This window comes from Cryptomeria japonica, chromosome 3 (genome assembly GCF_030272615.1).
Source record: "Cryptomeria japonica chromosome 3, Sugi_1.0, whole genome shotgun sequence".
Taxonomy (NCBI): domain Eukaryota; kingdom Viridiplantae; phylum Streptophyta; class Pinopsida; order Cupressales; family Cupressaceae; genus Cryptomeria; species Cryptomeria japonica.
In genome coordinates, this window is record NC_081407.1 from 433,926,955 (window position 1) to 433,951,135 (window position 24,181).

Below are 24,181 nucleotides of genomic sequence, written 5' to 3' on the forward strand. Positions count from 1 at the left end.
GTCAAAGTCCTCGTGGATGCAAATCAAACACAAGTGCAGGCCTCAGATGTAGAAGTAGGTTCTCTGGATGATGAAAGAAAAGGTAATAAAATAAAGTCTATATAGCCAATGTAGTAGAAGGTTTTACTTGTTGTCTCACTTGGATAATTGTACATGTTGACAGAGTGCAAGACAACAATATGTATTGCATGGGTGATCACATACCAATCATATGAAATTGGTAAGCCAAAACCTGAAAGGTCTAGAAATAATTAAGGCCATTTACAAACCATGTAGGATACCTCCCATGTCAGTCATTTTTTGGAAGGATTTACTGTTGTTGAAGTCAAACCAAAATGTCTTCGTTGTTTAGCTAATTGACAATCAGTGCTGACAAAAGTTAAATACGATAATGCAGTTCAGTTATTTCCACAATTCATTACTTCCATATGTCTTATATCTTCTGGTCAAATTGCATACGGACTGTTCATCTTTCAACATTTCAAGTCAACAACTAGCTCATCCTCAAGGTTGAGATTTTATTTTCAGAGAAAATCAATGAATACACTCTTATTATACCTATAGTCAATGATTTTAAGTCAGACATGAATACCCATAATAAACATTTGATAAATGTTTGGGTGGAAGACATGTTGGTAAGCTTTGAATTATCTATGTTCCACTCAATGTTTATTTGTTATTGATATTTTTGATGATGATGTTTTTCGGCCTCATATTGCCATTGAATCTCAAGCCATATTCTTGGTATAAGTTCTTTGAATTTCAATCGCTTGTCTCAGCAATTTGGAACCTTGAAATAATAACATTAGCATCCTTAAGGCAAATGTTATGCTTTGTTGGCTGACTTTTTTTAACATATTATGGTTCATGGATATTTCTTTTTAGCCTCGAATAGATTGACTTGTTTGATCTATGTATGACAACAAGAACAGCGTATTATGTATATGTCTTGGAATAAATATGTGTTTAGTGCATCTTATACTGAACTTAGAAGATTCTTAATATGGTAGGGTGGCAAAGATTGTCCTTGTGTGTTTCTTTTAATGAGCATTGGAAATATTGTTTGTAATACCTTTGAGCATGGACAATATCAAATTTTCTAAGGGCTGGAGTTTATATTATGTTAAAGAACTGTCAAATTTTGAGAAGGATGGTGATCTCAATGCGCTTAAAGGTACCTGACTGTGTGTATCTTCTTTCTCTATACTTAGTGCAAGAGCATGTCATCAAATTCTTTGAAACTATCTTCATTGTGAACTACATTGGACTTGGAGGCATTCACATCTGTTCTGTTGCTTTCCTGCAGTTTGTTTAGGAGTAGATTTTGCTAGTCAATTGGGATTCTTTCTCAGATTTCTAGTGAGTTTCATGTAAAGATTGCTCATCTGTAGTGAGATTGAACTGATGTTCCTTTTTAGCCTTCGTATTTTGTTATAATCCCTACAAATTTTCTCCACAAACTTGTTTATGCTTCAGTTCAAACTCATAGATATTTTGTCAAACAATTCAGAAATCATAAAATCAATCAATAAATCTGATTTGAAGGGTTTAAAAGAGCTGCAACTCTTAATATCGATTTCAAGAATAATCACAAACAGTATCTGTACTTGAAGATAGTCATTGACAGTTTTACAAATACTTGGCATTCAACAATTAATTGCTGATAAAAGTTTATTATGCAAATACGCAGCTGAAAGGTAAATTTTGCTAACCTTTAATTCTTGAAGACTCTCGTGTACATAAAAAATTTGATAAATTGATCCTTTTTGGCCTCATACCTGGTTGTAGAAAATGATTCCCAACCAGAGATGTCCAAACCTTTTTCTTGCATTTTTGATACATTACTGATCTGGCGAGTCAAGTTCTTCAATGAGTTGGCATGTACTTGCCTAGTTTTCGACGAGTACTAACCAAAACACTTGGTATGAATTTCTAGCAAGTTTATCTTGTGAATAATCAGGAGTTAAAATAAGTCACAAGTACTTGGTGACTCGCCAAGTTAGCAATCTATGTTCCGACTATTAGAAATTAATTAAAGATGCATAAATGGCTGCAAAAAGTTCCCACCAATAGTTCGTAGAGAATAACTACAATTGCAATGCAACAATTTAGCTTAAAAAATCCATTCAACAATTAAAAAAAGTCTTTTTAACCAAAACAGAGTGCCCTTTTCTTTTCCTCTACTTTCTTATGTCTTTTCCTGTTACAGAATGACATATTATTGCCATATTTTCTCGTGGGGATGTGGAACATCAAAAAAAGGAAGGCCAAAAGACACTTTCTTGGCTGTTAAAAAACAAACGATGATATTTTACATCTTTTTAAATTATTGTTGAAACAAATTGACGCATTTTGGACAATTTTGGCACAAGAATAATGATTGTATGAGTCTACTAACCCTCCAAATGCATCTGGTCATGAATTACATGTCAAAAACAAATCATGGAAGACGGGTAAATATGGGTTTTTCAAACTAGGAAACCATTGGTAGTTCTTTCAACAAATTCTCCATGCACTATCCTCTTCTCAGCCATATGCTCTTTCACAGCTGTTTGACTCCATGAACATGTATTGACCACCCCTAAATTTTTATTGTTATTTTACCAAACATTAGGAAAGATCAACATGCAACGTGACACAATAACATTTCTGCCATTATAAAGATTGACGGATCAATACAAACATATCAACAATGTGATTTACTGATATTAAGTACTTGAACAGAGAGCATATATAAATTACAGTTGATCATTTTTCCACAATGCCCAATAAAATTAGAACAATACCGTTTGAGACTACAATGATGTACCGTAAATGAAAAGGTCTAATAGGCTGCAAGCAGGTCTGGCTTGCACTTATGTCTACTGTTCAGGAGCAGAACCAACTGGCATGTTAACTGGAAATGCTCAGAATTTCACTTACACAGTATGCCCAGGTCACTTAGCAGTGATCAGGTCAGCATCGACAACTCCAGTCACAATAAAGATGTTGCAGGTATGACAGCCACCCCAAACACTAAAACTCCTCAAAGGCAGAATACACCATCCAAGGTTGTTCTTCAACTTCAACACACTCAGTACCTTTAGATAGCAGCTTGTGGCAAGGAAAACCCTGATAACAGTAACCAAAACATGCACAAAGACACCTTCCAGCTGTCGCAATAGGCCTGATATGTTTGCAGCTGCTCCAGTCACTGTAAATGGTCAAGTGTAGGCAGCTACAACTCCATTATTAGTGTAGGCAGCTACAACTCCATTATTCATTTGCAGACATTCCCAGATCAGTTCTGGGTGCTGGAACAGTTAAGATTCAAATCTGCAATACGAAACACCCAACCTTCAAAGAAATACCTGCAATCTTCACCCTTTAGCTTGGCACCACCTTTAGAAGGGATTTCAAGCCCAAAGACTCAGCACTTCACCTGAGAAAGTCTCATGCCATGCCTCATTGGTACCCTGTAGGGCCTTCCTAGGAATTTGTACCTGTTTTTAATCACTTAAAAAATGCTCCCAAACAGGTCACCCAGTTGTTAAGTTGACTTGCATTAAGTTTTGTCACCAACAGTTTTCAAAAATTCGCAAGTTTGTTTTGCTCCTGAGTTTTCACCTAAAACTTGCAAAGAAAACTCGTTGAGTTTTTCGCAAAAATTTGGTGAGTCTCTGGCAAAAACTCAGCTGCATAAAAATAAAGACACCCAGACACATCAAAGGCTTGCACTCCCTCTATCGTTGTTTTCTTCTCACATCTAACACCTTTTGCAGCTTGCCATTGCTTCCCCTCAAACCCAATGTGTTCTCCACTCCCAAACCCCCACTAATTATTTGGATCTCTTGTCATATAAGAAATTTGATTATAGTGAGGGGGTTTAGGAGTGGAGATCAGAATCAAGAACTTAGACAACTAATTTTATCACTATCATAATATCATCTACGTTACTTGGGGACACATCCCTAGTTTTTTTTTCAAGCGTCCCATCTTGGGGACAGGGGACTCCTAGGGGATGTCCCCATAAATTCTGCATATGGACAGTGAATTTTGACAATGAATTCTATAAGCAATTTGACTTTGACTCTTAATTTAACACAAATTTGGCATAAGAACTCTGCTAGTTCTTATATGTTAAGGTTCTATAATGTATATGTGCATGCTTTATCCATGTTTTTATATAATATTTTTAATTTCCCTATTTTTATATAGCCGTCTTGTTTGCCGTCCCCTAGCCGTCCCCAAAATTGGCAAAAATATCACTGCCCCGGAAAGGTGTACCCCTCCCCTGCCGTCCCCATCCTGGAAACTTGGGGTAACATAGAATATCATTGATCAATGATGAAACATCATACTATCAGTATCAAAGATTTAAATGTAATTATTAGAAATTTAGAACTTCGAGACCTTTCACTAGACCAGGGGAAAGGAAGATGTAAAATGTTGTAATATGCAATTTATGAATTATGCTGAATCATGATGATGTTCAAAGGCAATCATCATAGATTTGTAATAGTTGTCAGCTAACTATTATATCAGGATTCCACATGAGAATGTGATTTTGTACTCAATTTGCATTCATATTAAATAAAATTTAGTTGAAAACACTTGTTTACTCATTTATGGACTTGCTGAATACATCTTGTCATTGAATTTTGCAAAAAAAAATGTAGTTCTAATGAAATTTAAGCAATTTTTTAAGTTGCCAAGTTTTTGCTGAGATGTATTTTTCGGGCTTGCCGTTTTTGCCAAGTCTGAGTTTTCCAACTATGCTTCAAATCACACTTCCCAATGCACACCAAGTTGGTACAGCCCAACTAGGGCATAAGGATAATCCTTCAATTCTCATGGACAGCAAACGCTCACTGAAAATGCAATGAAATAACTAAAAAAATCTCTGCAATGTTCATTAAACACCAACCCAAAAATTAGCTTTCAAAATACCTTGAATGTTTTTTCTTTTTTCTGTTTTGAAACCCTTGTTTGAAACTCTGTAAATAATTTTAATGGTGACCCCTATGTAGAATCACTCAGACCAGCTAGGGACCATCTCTCAGATCCAAAGCCAGTGATTTGATGAGGGTTTTTGTTCTCAATCAATCCTCGGAAGAACTCTTCAGTTCAATCCTACAACATCCTATTATGTGTACTCTTCTACATAATGAAAATGAGAGCCCAAGACATTTTATAGAGTCGGAGGGAAAATAATCCAATTTGAAATTTAAAATAAGATATTTCTTGCACAAACACCTTTTTGAAATATTTAGATGTCTCGAGTGTTAGCCCCCTTTCCCTTGGCATCCACTTTAGGGGGACATAATGTTACTTTATAAAATTAAAACACTAAAGTAGTATAATATATAACCCTAGCCTTATAATTTTAGGGCATAATTTAAATATTTTCAATCAAGTTATGGAAAGCACCACCAACGTACCCAAAGCTGAAACTGACCATGCCAAGAAGAAATTGAAGCTGAGGGAAGATGTCAGGTGCCAAAATACGAACTTACTAAAAATAGGCATGCTCTCAAACAAGTGTGGGAACAACCCAAGAGGCCAAAAATGCTTCAAAAAGCATCATTGCAATTAAATCACCAACTGAGCTCAATGCCATCATTAGATACCAAGGAAAACTGAACCCAAGCTCTCCAAGATCTTAGCACACCCAGAGGCTTAAGAGAAAACTTGGAAATGGGCCAAACGCTCATGGAACAACATTGCGTAAAAATGGGGACATTTTAGAACATGTGTAGTCTTTGAATATAGTTAACTTTTTTAGCATGAATAGGTCCATATTGAAAGTAGCTTGTACAGTTTATAGCATCATGGTTTCTTGTCACTTGGAAAAAGCAAAAGCTATTCAAGTTGTCCTCTAGAGGTGCCTCTAATGTGAGCTTTTTAGGTGGAAGAGGTGGTCTAAGTCTTTATCGTTTTTGTTTTTCCTTTGAAGATGCCTTTGATATTGACAAGCTGGACCATTTGGCTGAAATTGTCTTTTTAGATCTATCACATTAGTCACTACTCTTTGCAAGAGTCTATAAATAGAACATGAGATCTTTGTCTTGATTGAATCTCTTCTGATTTTGCTAGAGGTAATCATGTTAGCTTCTAACTTGGCTACTCACTCCTAAGCCTCTTCAAGCTCATCACTCATAGGATTTGATCATGAAAGCATTTTTTGATGGAAGGGCATTTATAAATAAATTTAGAAGGATTTCAGGAGATTTGGTTCTTTCAACATGATGCTTTGAATTCTCTCATGGGTTTGTTGCCATCCTTCTTTGCATTTGATAGTTAGGCAAAGAGAATATGATTGTCTCTAGTTTGAAGTGTGAAAAAGTTTTCTCCTGCATGACTTTCCAACTTTTGATTGAACTCGTAGTGAGATGGTGGAACCATTTCCATGCTCCTCCAACCAAGGTTCCGACAAAAAACCCTTTGTGACATCTATGGGTCACTTCGAAAATATTGCAAGCTATAGTGAAATTGAAAATATATTTATCAGGGTGGCATTTTCTGTGACAATGGAATTTCAAATTTGCTCGCCTTGAGCCTTGTGGAAAAGTTTTACACTTGCACCCACAGGACCAATGCTAGCTCCCCATAACAAAGAAGCAAAGGAGGGCCATTATGATTATAATGGACATTGTCACTCTTTGCTTGAAGTGGTTCTTTATCTAATGCAAAAAGGACTTCTATGAGTTTAGGAATGGGCAAAAAAGAACTTTTACTTTAGTATGATTGATCGAAAGCTAGGAAGTTAGAATCAAAGGGATTAATTCTCCTTTGCGACCTTTCTGAAATATCCCTGACACAGTCTAAATATAATTTTTTGTGCTTTCCAAAATTGTTGTACCTTTCATGCATCAAAGTTAGATCAAAAGGGAAAAACATTTTACCTTGAATCTCATTCAGATTGAACACCAAACATTTATTATTAATAAGATTCAGCTATATAGACTTTTCAGATATAAACAAGTTACAGCGATACAACAAGTTACAATACAGATCTCATATTTGGTCTGCTAGTATTGACTACGAAGTACAGAGCGATTCATTGGCATTGGAAGTTGCCAATCCACCTGGAGATGTCCCATGATATTAAGCTTCACTTCTGAGCACCCTTCGATTGACCACGATGAAGCTGTAACCCCTTTAATATGATTCTAGTCTCATGAATAGCCCCAGTTCCAATTATAAGTGTGGCTTGCTGCAGATAATGTCAACGCTATGATCGTTGTCACAAGTCCTTGATATGAAAGGTCAGCTGCGCAACCCGAATCTCAAATAACAATCCCCTATCGGATGAATACAGTTCTGTGCCAGGATTGCTGTAATGTCCCCATTTTCATGAGCATCAAAGTTCGAAGGATTAGCCTATTATTTGGACTCTCGTAGGCTAACATTTGGGATAGAGAATCTCAATGACAGTTCCACTTCTTCAATTCAGTCTTGGTTTCAGTTCCAGGGCCTTTGCAGTCAGTGTATGGGCTTAGTTGAGGGACTTACTATTTATAGTAAGTCAATTTGACAATTGTGATATTTTTAGTCAGGGCACTCGGACACATGGGGGTTATTCAGTGTTGACCCCAGCTTTTGACGGCACGTCAAAAGACTTAATATTGACTGAATATTGAGGGAATTATAAGCCACTTAAATATTATAATGTGACTTTATAAAAAATTAAAAGGTCACTTAAAATATTAAAAGTGATTTTAAATCATTTAAATGTAAAAGTGCGTCCAAGATGAATTTAAACTATTGAAAAGTGATTTAAATACATTTAATGTATTTAAAATTGCATTTGGGCATACTTTCTTGGAATTTGTGCTTTTGGGGTTATAAGGGAATTGAAGGCAATTCAAACTCATATTATTGATTATTAATTATTTGACATTGCTTCATATTTTCTCTGTGGATTGTCTGAGACAAGGGTTTCAAAGGGTTTGCTATTGAAGAATGTGTTAATGCATGAAAGCTTCGGTAAGATAAATGATTGAATGAGAGATAAATGAAGTCTCTCATTCAATCATTTATCATATTGAATAACCAGCAAAAAAACATCAAGCTATTTTCATCTGATAATCATTCCTCTCTATATTGAATCTACTTAGTCAATCAATATCGATAGCATGGTATATCGGTGATCACTGATGGTTATTCGGGTTAACTATGTATTCCGATTTACGTCGGATGTGTTCCTTGCGATAAACAAATAATTATCAAGTGCGTTCGGGTGGCAAAGTATGCACCGCTTAGGATATATAACTGTTAGTTAGTGATTGGTGTCAATTAACATGGACACCGATTCCCATCGGTTAATATGCCAGGCCAACCCCATCGTAAATACCGATTAGCATATACTCTATGTTACGTGAACCCCGATTACTATCGGGCTGGTAATAAGTTAAACACCGGTTGATAACATATACCAAGGGGTGCGATCAAGTAGTGTCTTGATTGGTCATGTCCATAAGACATGACCGGTCAAGGCACTGCTTGATCCTTCCTCTAACATATATGTATCATTCGATATTTGTGAAGAGGATATTGAAATTGATAAATACTCCTCTCACCTGTCAAATAAAGAAGATAGTCAGATTCATAATAGAGATAGAAAACTACATAGATATAGAGAATACATTAAGAATACATCTTGCATATTGAATTGTAAATTGCACATCATTTAACATGGTATTAGAGCTATAGTTAAATCAAACCTGAGGCTGTTCAATTTTACGTAAAATTCAAATCAAGCATATATTCAACATCACAATTCTCTCAATGGCTAGTGCTATCAGATTTGAAGATAGACTCGGAGAAGGTGATGACTTCTCCGCATGGAAATTCAGAATTCAAATGATTCTAAAAGAAAATAAAGTCGAATCATTTGTAAAGACTGAAACTGTAGAACCTGAGACTGAACCTGACAAAGCAATTTGGAGAGAAGGAAATGATAAGGCCATTAAAATCATAGTTGATGGAGTAAGAAACAATATAATGCCCATTATAAGGAAACATGAAACAACCTTCAACATGTTCAAAGCACTTGAAGATGCCTTTGAGATATCTAATGCCAGTAGAACCTTGGCTTTAAAACGAGAAATAAATCACATAGCCATGATAAAAGGAGAATCAGTCAATGCCTACTTCATGCGAATATTTGCCCTAAGGGATGAACTGGCAACCATTGGATATGAGATCCAAAGCAAAGAATTAACCCTCATTGCTCTAGATGGGTTGCCTAGCATATGGGAAACATTCGTCCAAGGCATTAGTGCAAGGGATGAATTCCCAAAATTCAATAGGCTAAAGGTTGACTGTCTCTAAGAGGAATCAAGGCAAAATAAGAAAAGAATCAAACAGAAGAATATAGATGAAGATCTTCAAGTTCTAAATACGACCTCAAACAAGAAAGGCAAGCAGACACAATTTAGGAAGAGAAAAAGTCGTCACGGCAAGAACTCCTTCAAGAAGGACCTTTCTCAGATTCAATGCTACAGATGTGACAAATTTGGGCACTATGTTGCCAAATGTCCAGAAAGAGCTAAGCAAGCCACATTTGCCAAAACAGGAAAATCAAAAAGGGAAGATGACTCCGAGAAGTATGTACTCTACTCAACACTTACAAAACAAGCATCAAACAAGGTTAACTCCTGAGTGATCGACAGTGGCTCATCCAGACACATTACAGGGTTTAGAGAAGTGCTAGACTCCATGATAGAGGAGAATGATGAGGAAGTGACTATCGGAGATGATTCCACACATCCAGTCAAAGGAGTTGGAACCTGCACCATCAAACTAAAGTCAGGCGTATCATTACAACTTAAAGGAGTACTATATGTCCCAGACATCAAGAGAAACCTAGTCTCTATATCAGCACTAGAGGATAATGGGTACAGAGTGACCTTCATGGACAACAAGGTGTTGGCTTGGTCAAAGAATTCATCTATCAAGAAAGCTAAAACCATTGGTCAAATACAAGGCTACCTGTATGAGCTGTGCACAGAGCTCAACCTAGCCCTAATCCATGAAACTACAGATGCTAATGAAGTTTGGCATAGAAGACTCGGTCACCTGAATTTTTAGAGCTTTATCATCAATGGGAAACCTTGTCACAAGCCTACCTAAGTTAAAGCAATATCATTCAGGGGCATGCAAGGGATGTGCATTAGGTAAAAATGATAAAGGTGTTTTTCAAAATGGTACCTGGAAAACAAGCGAAGTTCTAGAGTTAGTTCATTCTAATATATCTGGACCTATGTCTGCACCTTCTTTAGGGGGATGTTTGTATTATGTAATATTTGTTAACGACTACTCTAGGAAAACTTGGATCTACTTTCTGAAATGTAAAGAATCAGAAGAGATCCTTAATAGGTTTAAAGAATTCAAATCACTAACAAAGAACTAGGGAACTACACAGGAAATAAAATTAAAACTCTAAGAATTGATAATGGGGGGGAATACACATCAAAATGATTTAAAGAGTTTTGGTAAAAAATCAGGGATTAAGAGGGAGTTAACAATACCTTATAACTCTCAACAAAATGGGATAGCTGAAAGGAAAAATAGGACAATCGTTGAAGTTGCCAAAGCTATGATTCTTGATCAGAATCTAAATGTCAATCTTTGGGCAGAAGCAACTAGCACTGCTGTATATATTCAAAATAGATGTCCTCACTCTCATCTTGAAGATAAGACCCCTGAGGAAGTATTTACTAAATCAAAACTTGACATTAGCCACCTTAGGATATTTGGATGCCCTATCTATATTCATGTACCTAAGGAGAAGAGATTAAAATTAGAGCCTTCTAGGATATAGTGAAACCTCCAAGGCCTACATAATCTATATACCTGGTCAGAGGAATATTGAACTGAGTAGGGATGTAATCTTTGAAGAAGACTTAGCCTTCAAAAGAGCCCAAAGCTCAATAGAACCTGAAGTCTATATCTTCACCCCTAGAATAGAGGAAGACTCTGCTCCTGAGCTTCAGAGGGAGAGTCTTGAGGAAAATGTAGGTGAAACTCAAAACCTACCTAGAGAGAACCTCAAGAAAAGACCACTATGGGCCACCAAAACTGTAGAAGAAGCTCAGAAGTATGCTGCTCCTTTAGGAACCTTCAAAAGAAGTATACCTAGAGCAACTTGAAGGGTTTGAAATTTATAATGCAGAGTCTCATGTGTGCAGACTCAAGAAAGCTCTCTATGGGCTTAAACAGGCTCCCAGGGCTTGGTATGAAAGAATTGACACCTATCTCTCAGGACTAGGCTTCTCTAAAATAATGCAGATCCTAATCTCTACTACAAAAGAAATAAAGGTGATATGCTAATGTTGATTCTATATGTTGATGACTTATTAATCACAGGAAATGATTATCCTATAGATCAATGCAAGAAAGATCTATCCAAAGAATTTGATATGAAGGACTTAGGACTCCTTCATTACTTCCTAGGATTGGAAGTATGGCAGAATCCTGACAACATTATACTAACCAAGGAAAGTATACCTTGGATATTTTGAAGAGATTCAGAATGCTAAAGTGTAGGTCCATGACCTCTCCTATGGAAACCAATTTACATAAACTTAAAGAAGCAGCAACAGAGGCACAATGCACTAACTCTACTCAATAGAGACAAATGATTGGGTCTCTGATGTACCTAGTGAATACAAGGCCAGATATCTGTTATGCAGTTAATGCCTTAAGTCAGTTCATGTGTGAACCTAAGGAGATACACCTGGTTGCAGTAAAACATATCTTGAGATACCTACAAGGTACTCTTAACCTTGGTCTCAAATATGAGAAAGTTGACATAAATCCACATGGATTTACAGATTTAGATTGGGCTGGAAGGGTAACTGACAGAAAAAGCACTTCAGGGTGTTGCTTCAGTCTAGGTTCAGCCATGATATCTTGGATCAGCAGGAAGTAGTCATCTGTAGCTCAAAGCTCCACTGAGGTAGAATACATTGCAGCTTCTATGGCTGCTCGAGAGGCAGTATGGCTTAGGAAGTTGCTTGTGGGGTTGTTTGGAGAACCTATGAAACCCACTATTATACATTATGACAATCAAAGCTGCATAAAACTTTCAACTAATCCAGTGTTCCATGACAGATCCAAACATATTGAGATCCCATACCACTATGTGCGAGATATGGTAGACAAAAATGTGATTCAATTAGAATATGTTTGTACAAGAGATCAAACGGTAGATATTCTGACCAAACCTCTTTCCAGAGTGAAGTTTGATCACTTCAGAAAAGGTTTAGGTATGATAGAAAGGTAATTTGCTTTGTAATCTGTATTTACATATCAATAAGATGTTTAATGTGTAAACCTCTTTGTTATGATAGGACATTTTAGATTTTTATCCCCTGGGTTCATATCTAAGAGGTGACGATCTCTCAAGATAATGAACTCTTGTATGGAGACATTATAAGGTGACGATCTTATAATGTCCAAACCAGTTATCATGTTGGATCTCTGGTGTGTCATGGATGAACCATGATTGTGTTGTGGTAAAACATTTATATGAGATGTTAGTGCACCTACCACAACTTGGATAAAGATGAGAATTGAATATTTCTCATATGATTATCCTTAAGTATTGCATGCTTAGGCAATTCTGATATCACATGCTAAGGTGATATCCTATCATCACAAGATTGATTTGATTGACACTTTGTATCACGTGTTTAGGTGATACTTCATATCATGTGATTAGGTGATATGATTCCCTAGAAAGTTAGATTATGTGAAGGAAAGCTAACAATCATTTGAATTGTGATGCTTGATATACTGCTCTCATTTATCTTACCTAGCTAAGAGGGAGTGTTAATGCATGATAGCTTCGGTAAGATAAATGATTGAATGAGAGATAAATGAAGTCTCTCATTCAATCATTTATCATATCGAATAACCAGCAAGAAAACATCAAGCTATTTTCATCTGATAATCATTCCTCTCTATATTGAATCTACTTAGTCAATCAATATCGATAGCATGGTATATCGGTGATCACTGATGGTTATTCGGGTTAACTATGTATTCCGATTTACATCGGATGCGTTCCCTGCGATAAACAAATAATTATCAAGTGTGTTCGGGTGGCAAAGTATGCACCACTTGGGATATATAACCGTTAGTTAGTGATCGGTGTCAATTAACATGGACACCGATTCCCATCGGTTAATATGCCAGGCCAACCCCATCCTAAATACCGATTAGCATATACTCTATGTTACGTGAACCCCGATTAGTATTGGGCTGGTAATAAGTTAAACACCGATTGATAACATATACGAAGGGGTGCAATCAAGTAGTGTCTTGATCGGTCATGTCCATAAGACATGACCGGTCAAGGCATTGCTTGATCCTCCCTCTTGCATATATGTATCATTTGATATTTGTGAAGAGGATATTGAAATTGATAAATACTCCTCTCACCTGTCAAATAAAGAAGATAGTCAGATTCATAATAGAGATAGAAAACTACATAGATATAGAGAATACATTAAGAATACATCTTGCATATTGAATTGTAAATTGCACATCATTTAACAGAATGTTCATTCTTCATGGATCTGTGATTCTGAGGCTGTGAAAGATCAATTGGTTACTGAATTATTGCAAACTGAGAGGGCTTCACAGAGAAGTTTTTATGTGCTTCGTCAGAGTTTATTTGTGTTAGTTATTTGCAGATTTTGAATAAGGAGGGAGGCATTACAGGCTAGACGCCTCATTTGTAGAATTCAATCAATTCAATAAGCAGCCATACCAGTATTTCTAGCTAGCTGTACCAATTAGCTTGGCACATGGGGTTCTAGAGAAAGGTGTTTTGCTTGGGAGGCTGGAACGCCTACCCAAAGTGCATTCTGAATGCACATTTCCCAATGCCTAGTCCTTTCAAGCTATTCCATCACTTTCTGACTCAGAGAAATCACATTCTGGAATTGTACGGCCTTTTTGGTCAGTTTCCCAGTTTTGGCTAGCAAACACCAAATTTCTTCACTTAAAATAAGCTAAGGACCCACGAGTATGCAATTAGCAGTAGAATTTATTGTAGCAGGTATCTTATTCATAATATAGTTGCTGTTGCTCTCAATTTTATTTCTATTTGGTTTTATGTGCAATTCTTGCCTGGCACATGTGTTATTTTTGCTTTAAAATTGTTCAAAAACCTTGAAAATCCAAAAACACAACAGCAATAGTATTTCAGGAGAGTTAGAACCAGTAGGGTTCTTACAATTGCCCAATGTAGACCAATGCGAATGAAACTAAATACCATCAGATTTCTTCCTCACACGAAGAAGATATCTTTATTTTCTTTCATGGCAAAACTTTAGGAACAACGGCTGATATAAGGGAGCCAATTATATTATTCACTCCGGCAATACTTCCCACTTGATACCAATATTTGCCCTTACCAAATGAGAGTAGCCTGACACCTTAACATCCCTCTTAATTGAATCGACCTTTCTAATAATCTCTGCATAATTAACACTTTATGATATAAATCAAATGGCCATAGGAAACATAATATCGAACTCCCCCTAATATATCCTTTATTACAGGGACTCCTGGAAATTTGTCTCCACAGGAGACTTTACAAATTTGGCACAACTGAGGACTCCGTCACGAATCCCCCCCCCCTTTTGGAAGAACTAGGGTTTCTTCTAGCTCTTCTGACACTCTTGAAGGTTTTCGTCTCCAGAAAATCAATAATCGTTTGTCAAATCATAAGCATACCCAAAACATCATCACACACCCCCTTATAAAGATCTCTGGGAAGAATCTAGAAGATAGGCCGACTTGATGGAGAAATATATTTTATAAACTGATATTATAATAATATTTTATGCTTTATTATTATTTAATTAAATTAATTAATATTAAGTCATCATTTATATATTTTATTTATTTTTTTGGCAACTTAATAAAAATCAATTTAATTAATTATCACTTAAAAATTGGGGACCATACATAGTAATCCTTGTAAGCTAGATTTTTTTAATTCCAAGTAAGAGGTAAAACCGGTCTTTCTACTACAAGATTAGCTTTTCATTCTTCTTCATCTAAGTTAGTAATAGCTACTCTCCAATGCATAGGACTTTTCTTTTAATAAAAAATAGAGCTCTTTAGATTGTCCAAAATATTTTCTTGTTCATATTCATTCCAATTCAAGTTAGACTGCAAAATAGGTGCTCAGCTTGAATGGTCATTGTTGTGGGATAAAACTTTAAAATACACACACCCCTTAGTGGGTGCCAAAAATTATCGGTGTTTTAATTTGTCTCTTGTAAGACAACACGAAATGAAACAACACACGACAATAACCTCTCTTCAAATTAGCAAGGGAATCTCTAAGATCTAAGTGCTACTCCTAAAACTTAAGGTTATGAACAATAGAGCATCCTGTCCTAATCCAAATTTGCCTCATGGCCTCCATCATTAAACTCACCTTGGAATATTCTTTTTCAAGGATGGTAGTACTTAGTATATATTCTCCATGGGGAGTAAATGTGGGACCAATAGAAGCTACATCTTTGAACATTTGTTTGAAGTACGAAGAACATGCTACATGGAATGGGATGGCATGGGCAAAGAAAAAAATGGCAATGGATGAATTTGCTACTTGAAACTGCCCCTACCTTCTCAACAGCACTAGCATTTATCTCTCCTTTTATAGAAACATCACCATTACCATTACCAACCATAGAGGGAATAGACATAGCTGATTGTGTTGGTGTTATCACACCCTTAGATTTTGCTTCTACCTCAATATGCAATCTATGGACCTCCACTTTCTTATCCTCTTCTATATCTGGACCCACCTTAACTCCATGTCTTGTAAGGCCCAAGAGATGAGAATATACCCTTGTGTAGCTCCCTCTAAAATCTATTATGCAAATGTGACACAAGCACTCTCTACTACCCCCTAAATTTTCGATCTTTGTCTAGGGTTGTCATGAATCATAAAAGATATTTTTTGGAATTAAAAGGGCCTTTTGCATAAGGTTTGGAAATGGTGGAAGGGTACTTAAATGGGTTTTGTGGCTGTTCTGTCTCACCCACAACACTCCAACCCTAATGAACCCCCAATTGAGCTTGCAAGTCAACTTTTCTTTTTTCCATCTCATGTTCACTACTCTCACTGCTGCTGTTCATGTTATTTTGTGAAATAATAATACAAGTGCAAACTGAAAATTGAAAATAGAAAAAAAGTTCAGACATATTTTCCTTCAAACAAAAAAAATAAAAAAAATAAAATAAAAGAATCACTAACTTGTTGCACTTCTCTTGCTATCTCACTCCTCACCGCTCACTGATTTTGATTTCTCCAGCTCCACCCACAAACCTTTGAGACGTTTAAATGCAGTGAGATAGCCATGGGGACAATCGGGGAACGATTGAGATGTTCTCAGTTGTCTTGAGGATGTCTAGCCATCCCCTCACTGTCCACCCTTTGGGGTGTTCCCTGCCATCTTAGAGATGTTTGGCCATCCCTTCATCGTCCTCCTGTCTTAAATGTTTTGAGGATGGCTAGGGTAAAAAGGAAAAATCAAGGACAAACAAGTATGTCCTTGAGTTGTCCTTGCATCCCCAGAACACTCTTGAGATGGACACGACTAAAAAACCTCAGGGATGCATCCTTGGGAAACATAGGAAAGATAGAAAGTTCTGAAAAAACATGAAAAAATCTGAAAACACTTACCTTTCATTGAGTAATCTCTTTTGTGTAAGCTAATCCCCTCTAATAGCACTTAGCAAACACATTCTATGCCTTTGCAAACCTTCACCTTTAAAACAAATACTAGCAAGTGTCAAGAATGAATAATGGCAACTTGGAATGATATTGGAGGTTTTTATATCCTATGTTTGTCAAATGAGTTGTTTTATTTATCCATATTTTAGGGTTTTAAAAGTGATTTAGGTTCACTTGAAAAAAATTGTTTCAAAAACTTTAAAAAAAATTTGGGCACATTTTTACATTTGTTGGCCACGAGTTCAGCCCTTCCATCCTGGGTATCTTGTGAGTGTGTCACCCTGCCTCTGTTCCATCCCAGTTCTAAACCCATCTTGTCTGGTACAGCAATGGGGGCATTTTTTGAAGGACTCGGTAACAAGTAGTAGTTCTTCCTTTTATGTCCACTGTGCAGTTCAACCTAGAAACTGGTTGGTATTGATACCATGTTTGTAGCTATCTTTGTGTTTGGAATTTTAATATCTGTGTTTCAATTATTGTAGGTTGTCCTCAATGTATGACTCTGACATAAATTGTAGACGTAATAGATTGAAATGACACGATTAATATCTCCGAATTTGATTTTAATTGGGAGGCTGATGTTTCTCTGAAGGCATAGTTGTAATTTGTAACAGATTGGAATGATATGGTTAATAACTCTGAATTTGATTTCAGTCAGGAGATGATGTTCCTCTAAATGCCAGACTTGGTTCACTGGAGTATATTACATCTCTGTTCAGAAATGATGTTGAGTCAAGGCAAATAAAAGAGGCAGCAAGTACATCTCTGTATGGGTGTGATCTAGTACGTGCAGTGCTTTCTGTGAACAAAAAGGTAAAATATGACATGGAGCTTTAAATATGGCTCATGTTTCTTTTTGACCTATGTGTTGATTTTCTTTTTCTAGTAGGACTCAACATTTTTCTTTATTATTTGTTACTTGTCAGGATGTTTCAAAAGATTGATAGGCAATATTTTGCTGTTTTCATTTATCTAAATTCATTGTTTTGTATTTGAACATAGGTGCTTTGCCTTGAGTTCTCTAATTATTTTAATTATTTATTTATTTTGTTATTTTCTCTCCTGGGTTTTTAAAAATACTTTTAAATTACATCCAAGGGCCCCTTTTTAAATTATATCTTCAATAAAGTGTTAAAAGCACTTTTAAAATAATATTTAACTGGCTTTTTTTGAAGATGACATAATAATAAAAATAATATTTTAAATGGACCCAATTATGTCATCTTCAAAAAAAGCCAGTTAAATATTATTTTAAAAGTGCTTTTAACACTTTATTGAAGATATAATTTAAAAAGGGGCCCTTGGATGTAATTTAAAAGTATTTTTAAAAACCCAGGAGAGAAAATAACAAAATAAATAAAAAATTATTTTTGTTTTGAAAATGGTACATGACAAAGTGCCACGTGAGCAGGGTTGAAGTAAGTCAGCAATAGAGGAACCAAATAGGGAAAACATGATTTGAAAAAAACAAAGACAAAAAGACAACACATTGCCTACTACTTAGTTATTTAATACATGGGTTCTTACTATTTCTGGAATGACTTTTGTATTATTTGTTAGCTAAATTATAAGGAAATGAGACGTTTCCATAGATGCCTATAAGTTTTTTGTGTGTCTATTGTATACTATATTATAGTGTTCTTGTACCTTTCAATGCATCTTCAGAAATATAAAAGCAGTTCCAGTGGGAAATTTGAGTGGTATTCTTTTACTTGTCCTGATGTTAAAAGAGAGAGTTGTAAATTACTCTGCGAATATGTTATGGTATTTATATTACTCCCTTGCAATGCTGTTGTAATATTGACTACTTACGCAATGCATTGGCTAAAATGTTGCTAACTTAAAAGTTTTGTTGTTAGTTTCTACAATGTATATTGTGTACAAATTTGTAGATTAAATCTACAGTTGTGCTTGATTTTGTTAGTTATAAAAACTTATAGTAAGTAGTTACAAAATTTGAAACCACCCCAATAATTGCAGGTGTAAAATACCCCATGCTACGGTGAGAAGCATATTTCCAGGACAACTAAGAGTAGACTTGGGAGCTGGAAGTTGATGCTCCACTAGGAGTTTCTGACTTTGGGCAACATAAGATGTCCAACTACTTCAAGGATTTTAAGCTTCTACAGTGCATTATTATTGTAAAAAAACTAAGTTACCGGTTCGGGTTCGAAGAACCCGGTACGCCGGTACGGCAAAATTTTGAAAAGGGGTTTGGGTTCGTTTGGGTTCGTTAGTACAAAAACATGTAAATTATATATATATGCAACCTATAAGCATGAATTAAGATTAGCATGTCACATAGCATCATATAAACAACAAAACCAACATAAACTTGTAATCGTAGCATCATGATCATACCATAACAGCATCATATACATCAAGTCTAATATCAAAATGATAAAATATTCAAGTATCATTGTTTCAACTTTCAACAATTTAAAGTTTGATCATTAAATGGATTCAAACTAAGAACATCCAAGTTTAATTTTTCAAATTGAGGACCTGGATTTTGCCGGCAACACCCCCAACGGGGTCAAGGGGCAACGCCCCTTGCGGGGGTCTGGGGGCAGCGCCCCTTGCGGGGGTCTGGGGGCAGCGCCCCCAGCGGGGTCAAGGGGCAGAGCCCCTTGCGGGGTCGAGGGGCAGCGCCCCTTGCAGGGTCCCGAGGCAGCGCCCAGGGCCCCCGCCGCCAACACCAAATCACAACCTTCAAACCCACACGGAACTCCATGGCGTGCATCAGTTTTCTGTTTTTTTAAAACGTCTAATTTTCTGCTTATTAAGGTTATAACTTTCACTTTTTACAAGGCGGAATTGAAAAAAAAATTAAATTTGCATTGTTTTTTGACTTTACAGGCCGCCCAGCCACCCAGGTTCGACTGGGTCTGCCCGGGTTCAACTGGGTTCGACTGGGTTCGACCAGGGTCGAACCCACTCTGGGTTTTTCGAACCCTGGTCGAACCGGACCCGTACCACGGACCCGGTCGAACCCGGACCCGTACCAGGGGGGCCCAGAGGCGAACCCGGTAACTTAGTAAAAAAAGACATCTTTTTCTTCCAGATGATAACCGTGATAAGATTTTTGGTTATAGAAGCGAAATATATAGTTCTTTACGGTAGAAAGTAAATTGTTGAAGATTTTGGTAATAGTTGAGTGTAATGTCCCCTACCCAATTAACATAATTAATCTATTTCGATATACTAAAATTGATTGAGAGACTAATCATGAAGCCAGTCATTGATATTCTTCAACTTATTAGTTATTAACAAGTGCTTATTTATTTTCCTCATTAGATGATTGATTTCTTTTTCATAGTTCTTAATATAGTTATCGGACCCTGCTACTACTTCAGTTTTAAGGGAGAAGGGTCTATGTATGTTACCAAAGCCCTTAGAGATCAAATACAATAGGTTCCCTCAAAGTTTACAGATCCAAGCCCTTACCTATCTTGGGTCTATACCCTCAAGGCTTATGGGTCACTGATCCCCCCCCTATCTTGGGACTTAACTTGTTGCTTGGATTTAGACTGCCCCTCTTTGGAACATCTCATTCCCATCTTCTTAAATACTAACAGTAATAACATGATTTAGACTATAAGTATACTAATTTCTTATTTATTTTGGATATATATGAAATTAAGTATTACTGTCATACATATTGCAGTCAATATTAATATTACTATTTATTCTCCATAAGAACATTATCGGGCTTCATATATTAAGCATACTTATTAAACACATCCCCATGCATACAACCAAGAACAAGCATGTTACTGCCTGTAACTTAATAACAGTTCTGATCTGATCTGATCCATGGTGCTGTCACTGGATGCTTTTGATTCCTTTCTTTTATATCTCTCAATGTGAGGGAGAGGTCACACCTCTTCATCATGTATGCCCTTTGGCAAGAGACACACCCTTTGAAAGAGTGCAACTCTTCATTATTTCTGCCCTTTGAAAGGGACACAACCTTTGACAATCAGATCTGCATTTCTTATATAAATCAGATCTGAACTTCTCATTTTTCCAAATTCTCCCCCCCCTCAAATGAGTTTCTCTTCTCCCTTTTATATCTCATGTTTGAGGGAGTCACAACTTATCATTTCATTCCTTTTGACCATTCATTAACTTCAATCAAATTTTAATTTTTTTTTATTTATATTTTAATTAATTTTTATATTAATTCTTTTGTATTTAATTATTATTATTTATTATTAAATTGTATTTCAAAGTAGGGACATTACATTGAGGCTGACTAGTAGAAAGAAAGAAAACATTAAGCATAGAAATCTGTCCTAGCTGGCCCTCCAAGTTTCGGAATGGTGAAAACTCAAAATTTCTCAGAGATGTTTTGATAGTGAGAGGTGAAAAATCTATTGTTTTTAATTTGCTTGTGATCAAGGTGGTCATCCAAGCATATCCTATAGTGTTTTAAACTTTTAGAGGCATTGCGTATCACAAATGATAGGGAATTCAAGCACATATAACTATAGGGCCAAGTTAGTGTGATATTGCCAAATACATGAGAAAAGAAAGGTTGACAATGTTGACATATGAAAATGATAGAACAATCTTGATGAGTTAAATGAATTGAAGGGCAACCTATGGAGAGTCAGCAAAAGACAGTTTTATGATAGAAACTATCGAGAATTTGCACCTTGAAGGGGGGTTGCCTTTGTTTCATTTGTCTCAGCTTGCATGGGGGCCTACTATGTGGTTCCTTTTGTATATTAGAGTAATATTATTATATTTAATGGTCTTTTAAGTTTAGTTAGTAATTTTCAATTTTATGTCAGTTTGTCTTTTTAGTAACTTCTGTTTAGGCTTCTTTCGTGTTTCTATTCTCGTCATCTTGTATTCTCTATTTAAGGTGCCTTTCGTCTCCTCCTGTAATTATTCAGTTTTATCAATAATATTTACATGGCATCAAAGCGGGAAAAAGATCCTTTGACGAATTTTAAAAATTTGTGCCTCTTACCTGGAATTTTTTCCAGATTTTTTTTAATCATTTTTTAATGAAAAATACGTGGTTTCCTCTCAGGCGTTTTTTTGGTGGGTTGTATTTTTTGAACTTCGTGGAGGTTTTCTGGGTTTTATACGGGTCATGTGAAGATTGCATCTGTTGTGAGAAAGAAATCACATTTTTATTTGAGGATTCGCGGGTTTCCTTCTCTGATTGTCGAGGTTTTTTATTTCGTGCCAACTCTATTTAGGGTTGCCAAGGGTCCCGTTCACAGTGATGGGTTTGCAAATCACTGCTACAAATGGCGCGCAGTGTTTTTTTGGAAAATCATGGCTGGGTTCAAGTTTTTCCTGTGCCGGTGGAAGATAAATAGCATCGAGTTTTCTTGTTGAATGTTGCAAACATAGATTTTTTTATTTATTTTCATGCGACAGTCTACTGGTTTTTTCTTGTGCAATGGGTCTACTGCACGATTTCGAGGCAAAACGACATGTTTTTTCTCTAACTAGGCACTCTTTTTTTGTCTTCTGTGGGTTTTGGTCTAAAACTCATCGTTTTCTCCTTCCAAAACACGCGCAAGGGTTTTGCTCACACGGGGTGCAAATTTTGCACAAGTACCGGTGCCTAGACCAAATTGTTCTAGGTACATATACTTGTCCTATAGTGGCGGACAAAGACCAGGACAAGTTTGATGAGTGTAACCGAGAAGCGGTTATGTTGCTAAAGCTATCAGTCACCAACGAAATGCTTCTAGAAGTGCCGTTTGGCAAGACAGCTGCCGAGATTTGGATGCATTTGAAGGATCTCCATTGAACGTCAGAAAAGAGCCGAGCATTCTTTTTGAAGAATATGCTATTTTCGATCATGATAGACAACATTCGCTATCAACGGCAAGCCATTGGTCGCAAGATGGATGAAGAGGCTATGGTGGTAATAACACTCAAAAGTTTACCACGATCCTAACAACACTTCATTGAAACACTTAACATTACTTCCACGAATGCTGACTTGAAGTTTGCTGACCTATATGACAAGCTTCTGTAGCGAGATAGGTGGAGACAACAGTTTGGTAGCAGTAGTAGTGACACAACCAGTGTGGAATAGGCGTTTACTGCCAAGGACAAAGGCAAAGCTGAGTCCACTCAACAGATAGGACAAAGCAAGTCTGAGGAGGGTTTCAAAAAGACTATCACGTCACTATTGTGGTAAGCTTGATCATATCTAGTGGTTCTGCAAAAAGCGGTTGGCTGATCAGAAATCCAAATAGGGCGAGTTTCAACAGTAGGCTCATGTCGCAGAGCATTTTGACGAGGATTCCGCCTTCTATACGTTCATGGCCAAATGGCCTATAGATTTTGTCTAGTCTTTTGTAGGGTAGTTAGTGGAATGAACGTTAAGGGAGGGTATTAGTGTAATATTATTATATTTAATGTTCATTTAAGTTTAGTTAGTAACTTTCTATTTTATGTTAGTTTGTCTTTTTAGTAACTTCTGTTTAGGTTTCTTTCGTGTTTCTATTCTTGTTGTCTTGTATCCTCTATTTAAGGAGTCTTTCGCCTCCTCTTGTAATCATTCAGTTTTATCAATAATATATACATTGTATCCCTATTGGCACCAATGTGGCTGTTGTGATGTCCATATTTAGGCTTTCTTTTTCCTTATTAATGTTTGTGCACTATTATTTATATTTTAGACACTTTTACCCTAGTCTTGTTTTGATGTCGTGTTACTGAATCTTTCCCCAAAAGCCTTGGAATTGGATACGAATCACACCCAGTACGGAATTTGGTACAAAACCATGTGGATTTGTCTAGGGTACTGCTCTTTTTGTCTAGAATTGTCTGTGTACATCCATGGATGTACCTAGGTGATTCTAGATGAAAAATACAGTATCCCAGACAAATTCAAGTGATTTTGCAAGGATTTTTATTTTATTTTAATTTTTGGCTCTTGAGCAATTCTATAGGAAGTTTGAAGGGTTTACATGGTGTTTTTTTCATATAAAATGGATATGATGATCTTAAATGTGTTCTGATGTTGCCAATGAGAAGCTTTTCCATTGATATGGAAACATATTGAAATATAGTCATATTTGAAATGGGGGCATATTCAATGCATTATTTTGTCTTCGTTTGCCCAACATAGTGTTTGATCATTCATGATTTTATAGTGTTCACTATTAAATGTAGTACATCGATGAGGGTATCTTTTATACTTAGACTATTTTGAACTTGGTTCTACCCCTATGAAATTCAATGTTTGTAGTTTGTAATTACTTTTTCCATTTGTTCTCAAGGACATAGTCATTGTGTTTGAACCAAACTCAACTTCTGTTTTCCTAGTCAGTTTGCAAGGTCATTAGTGTCAAAAGTTTTTCTCTTCAAACTAACAATTTTCACAGGTTGATAAGGATGCAACAATTCTGAAATGAAATAATGATGAAAATCATAAGTTTTAGAGGCAAT

General features: G+C 36.3%; 1 protein-coding gene across 1 annotated transcript in view; it reads left to right on the forward strand.

The window, feature by feature from the left end:
* The window catches only part of LOC131068487 (probable cadmium/zinc-transporting ATPase HMA1, chloroplastic), a 158,063-nt gene that overhangs the window by 62,727 nt on the left and 71,155 nt on the right, over window positions 1-24,181 (forward strand). The window contains exon 9 of the mRNA XM_058003671.2: window positions 17,405-17,563. Coding sequence (XP_057859654.2) covers window positions 17,405-17,563 — 159 coding nt within the window. The remainder of the gene's footprint in view (window positions 1-17,404; window positions 17,564-24,181) is intronic.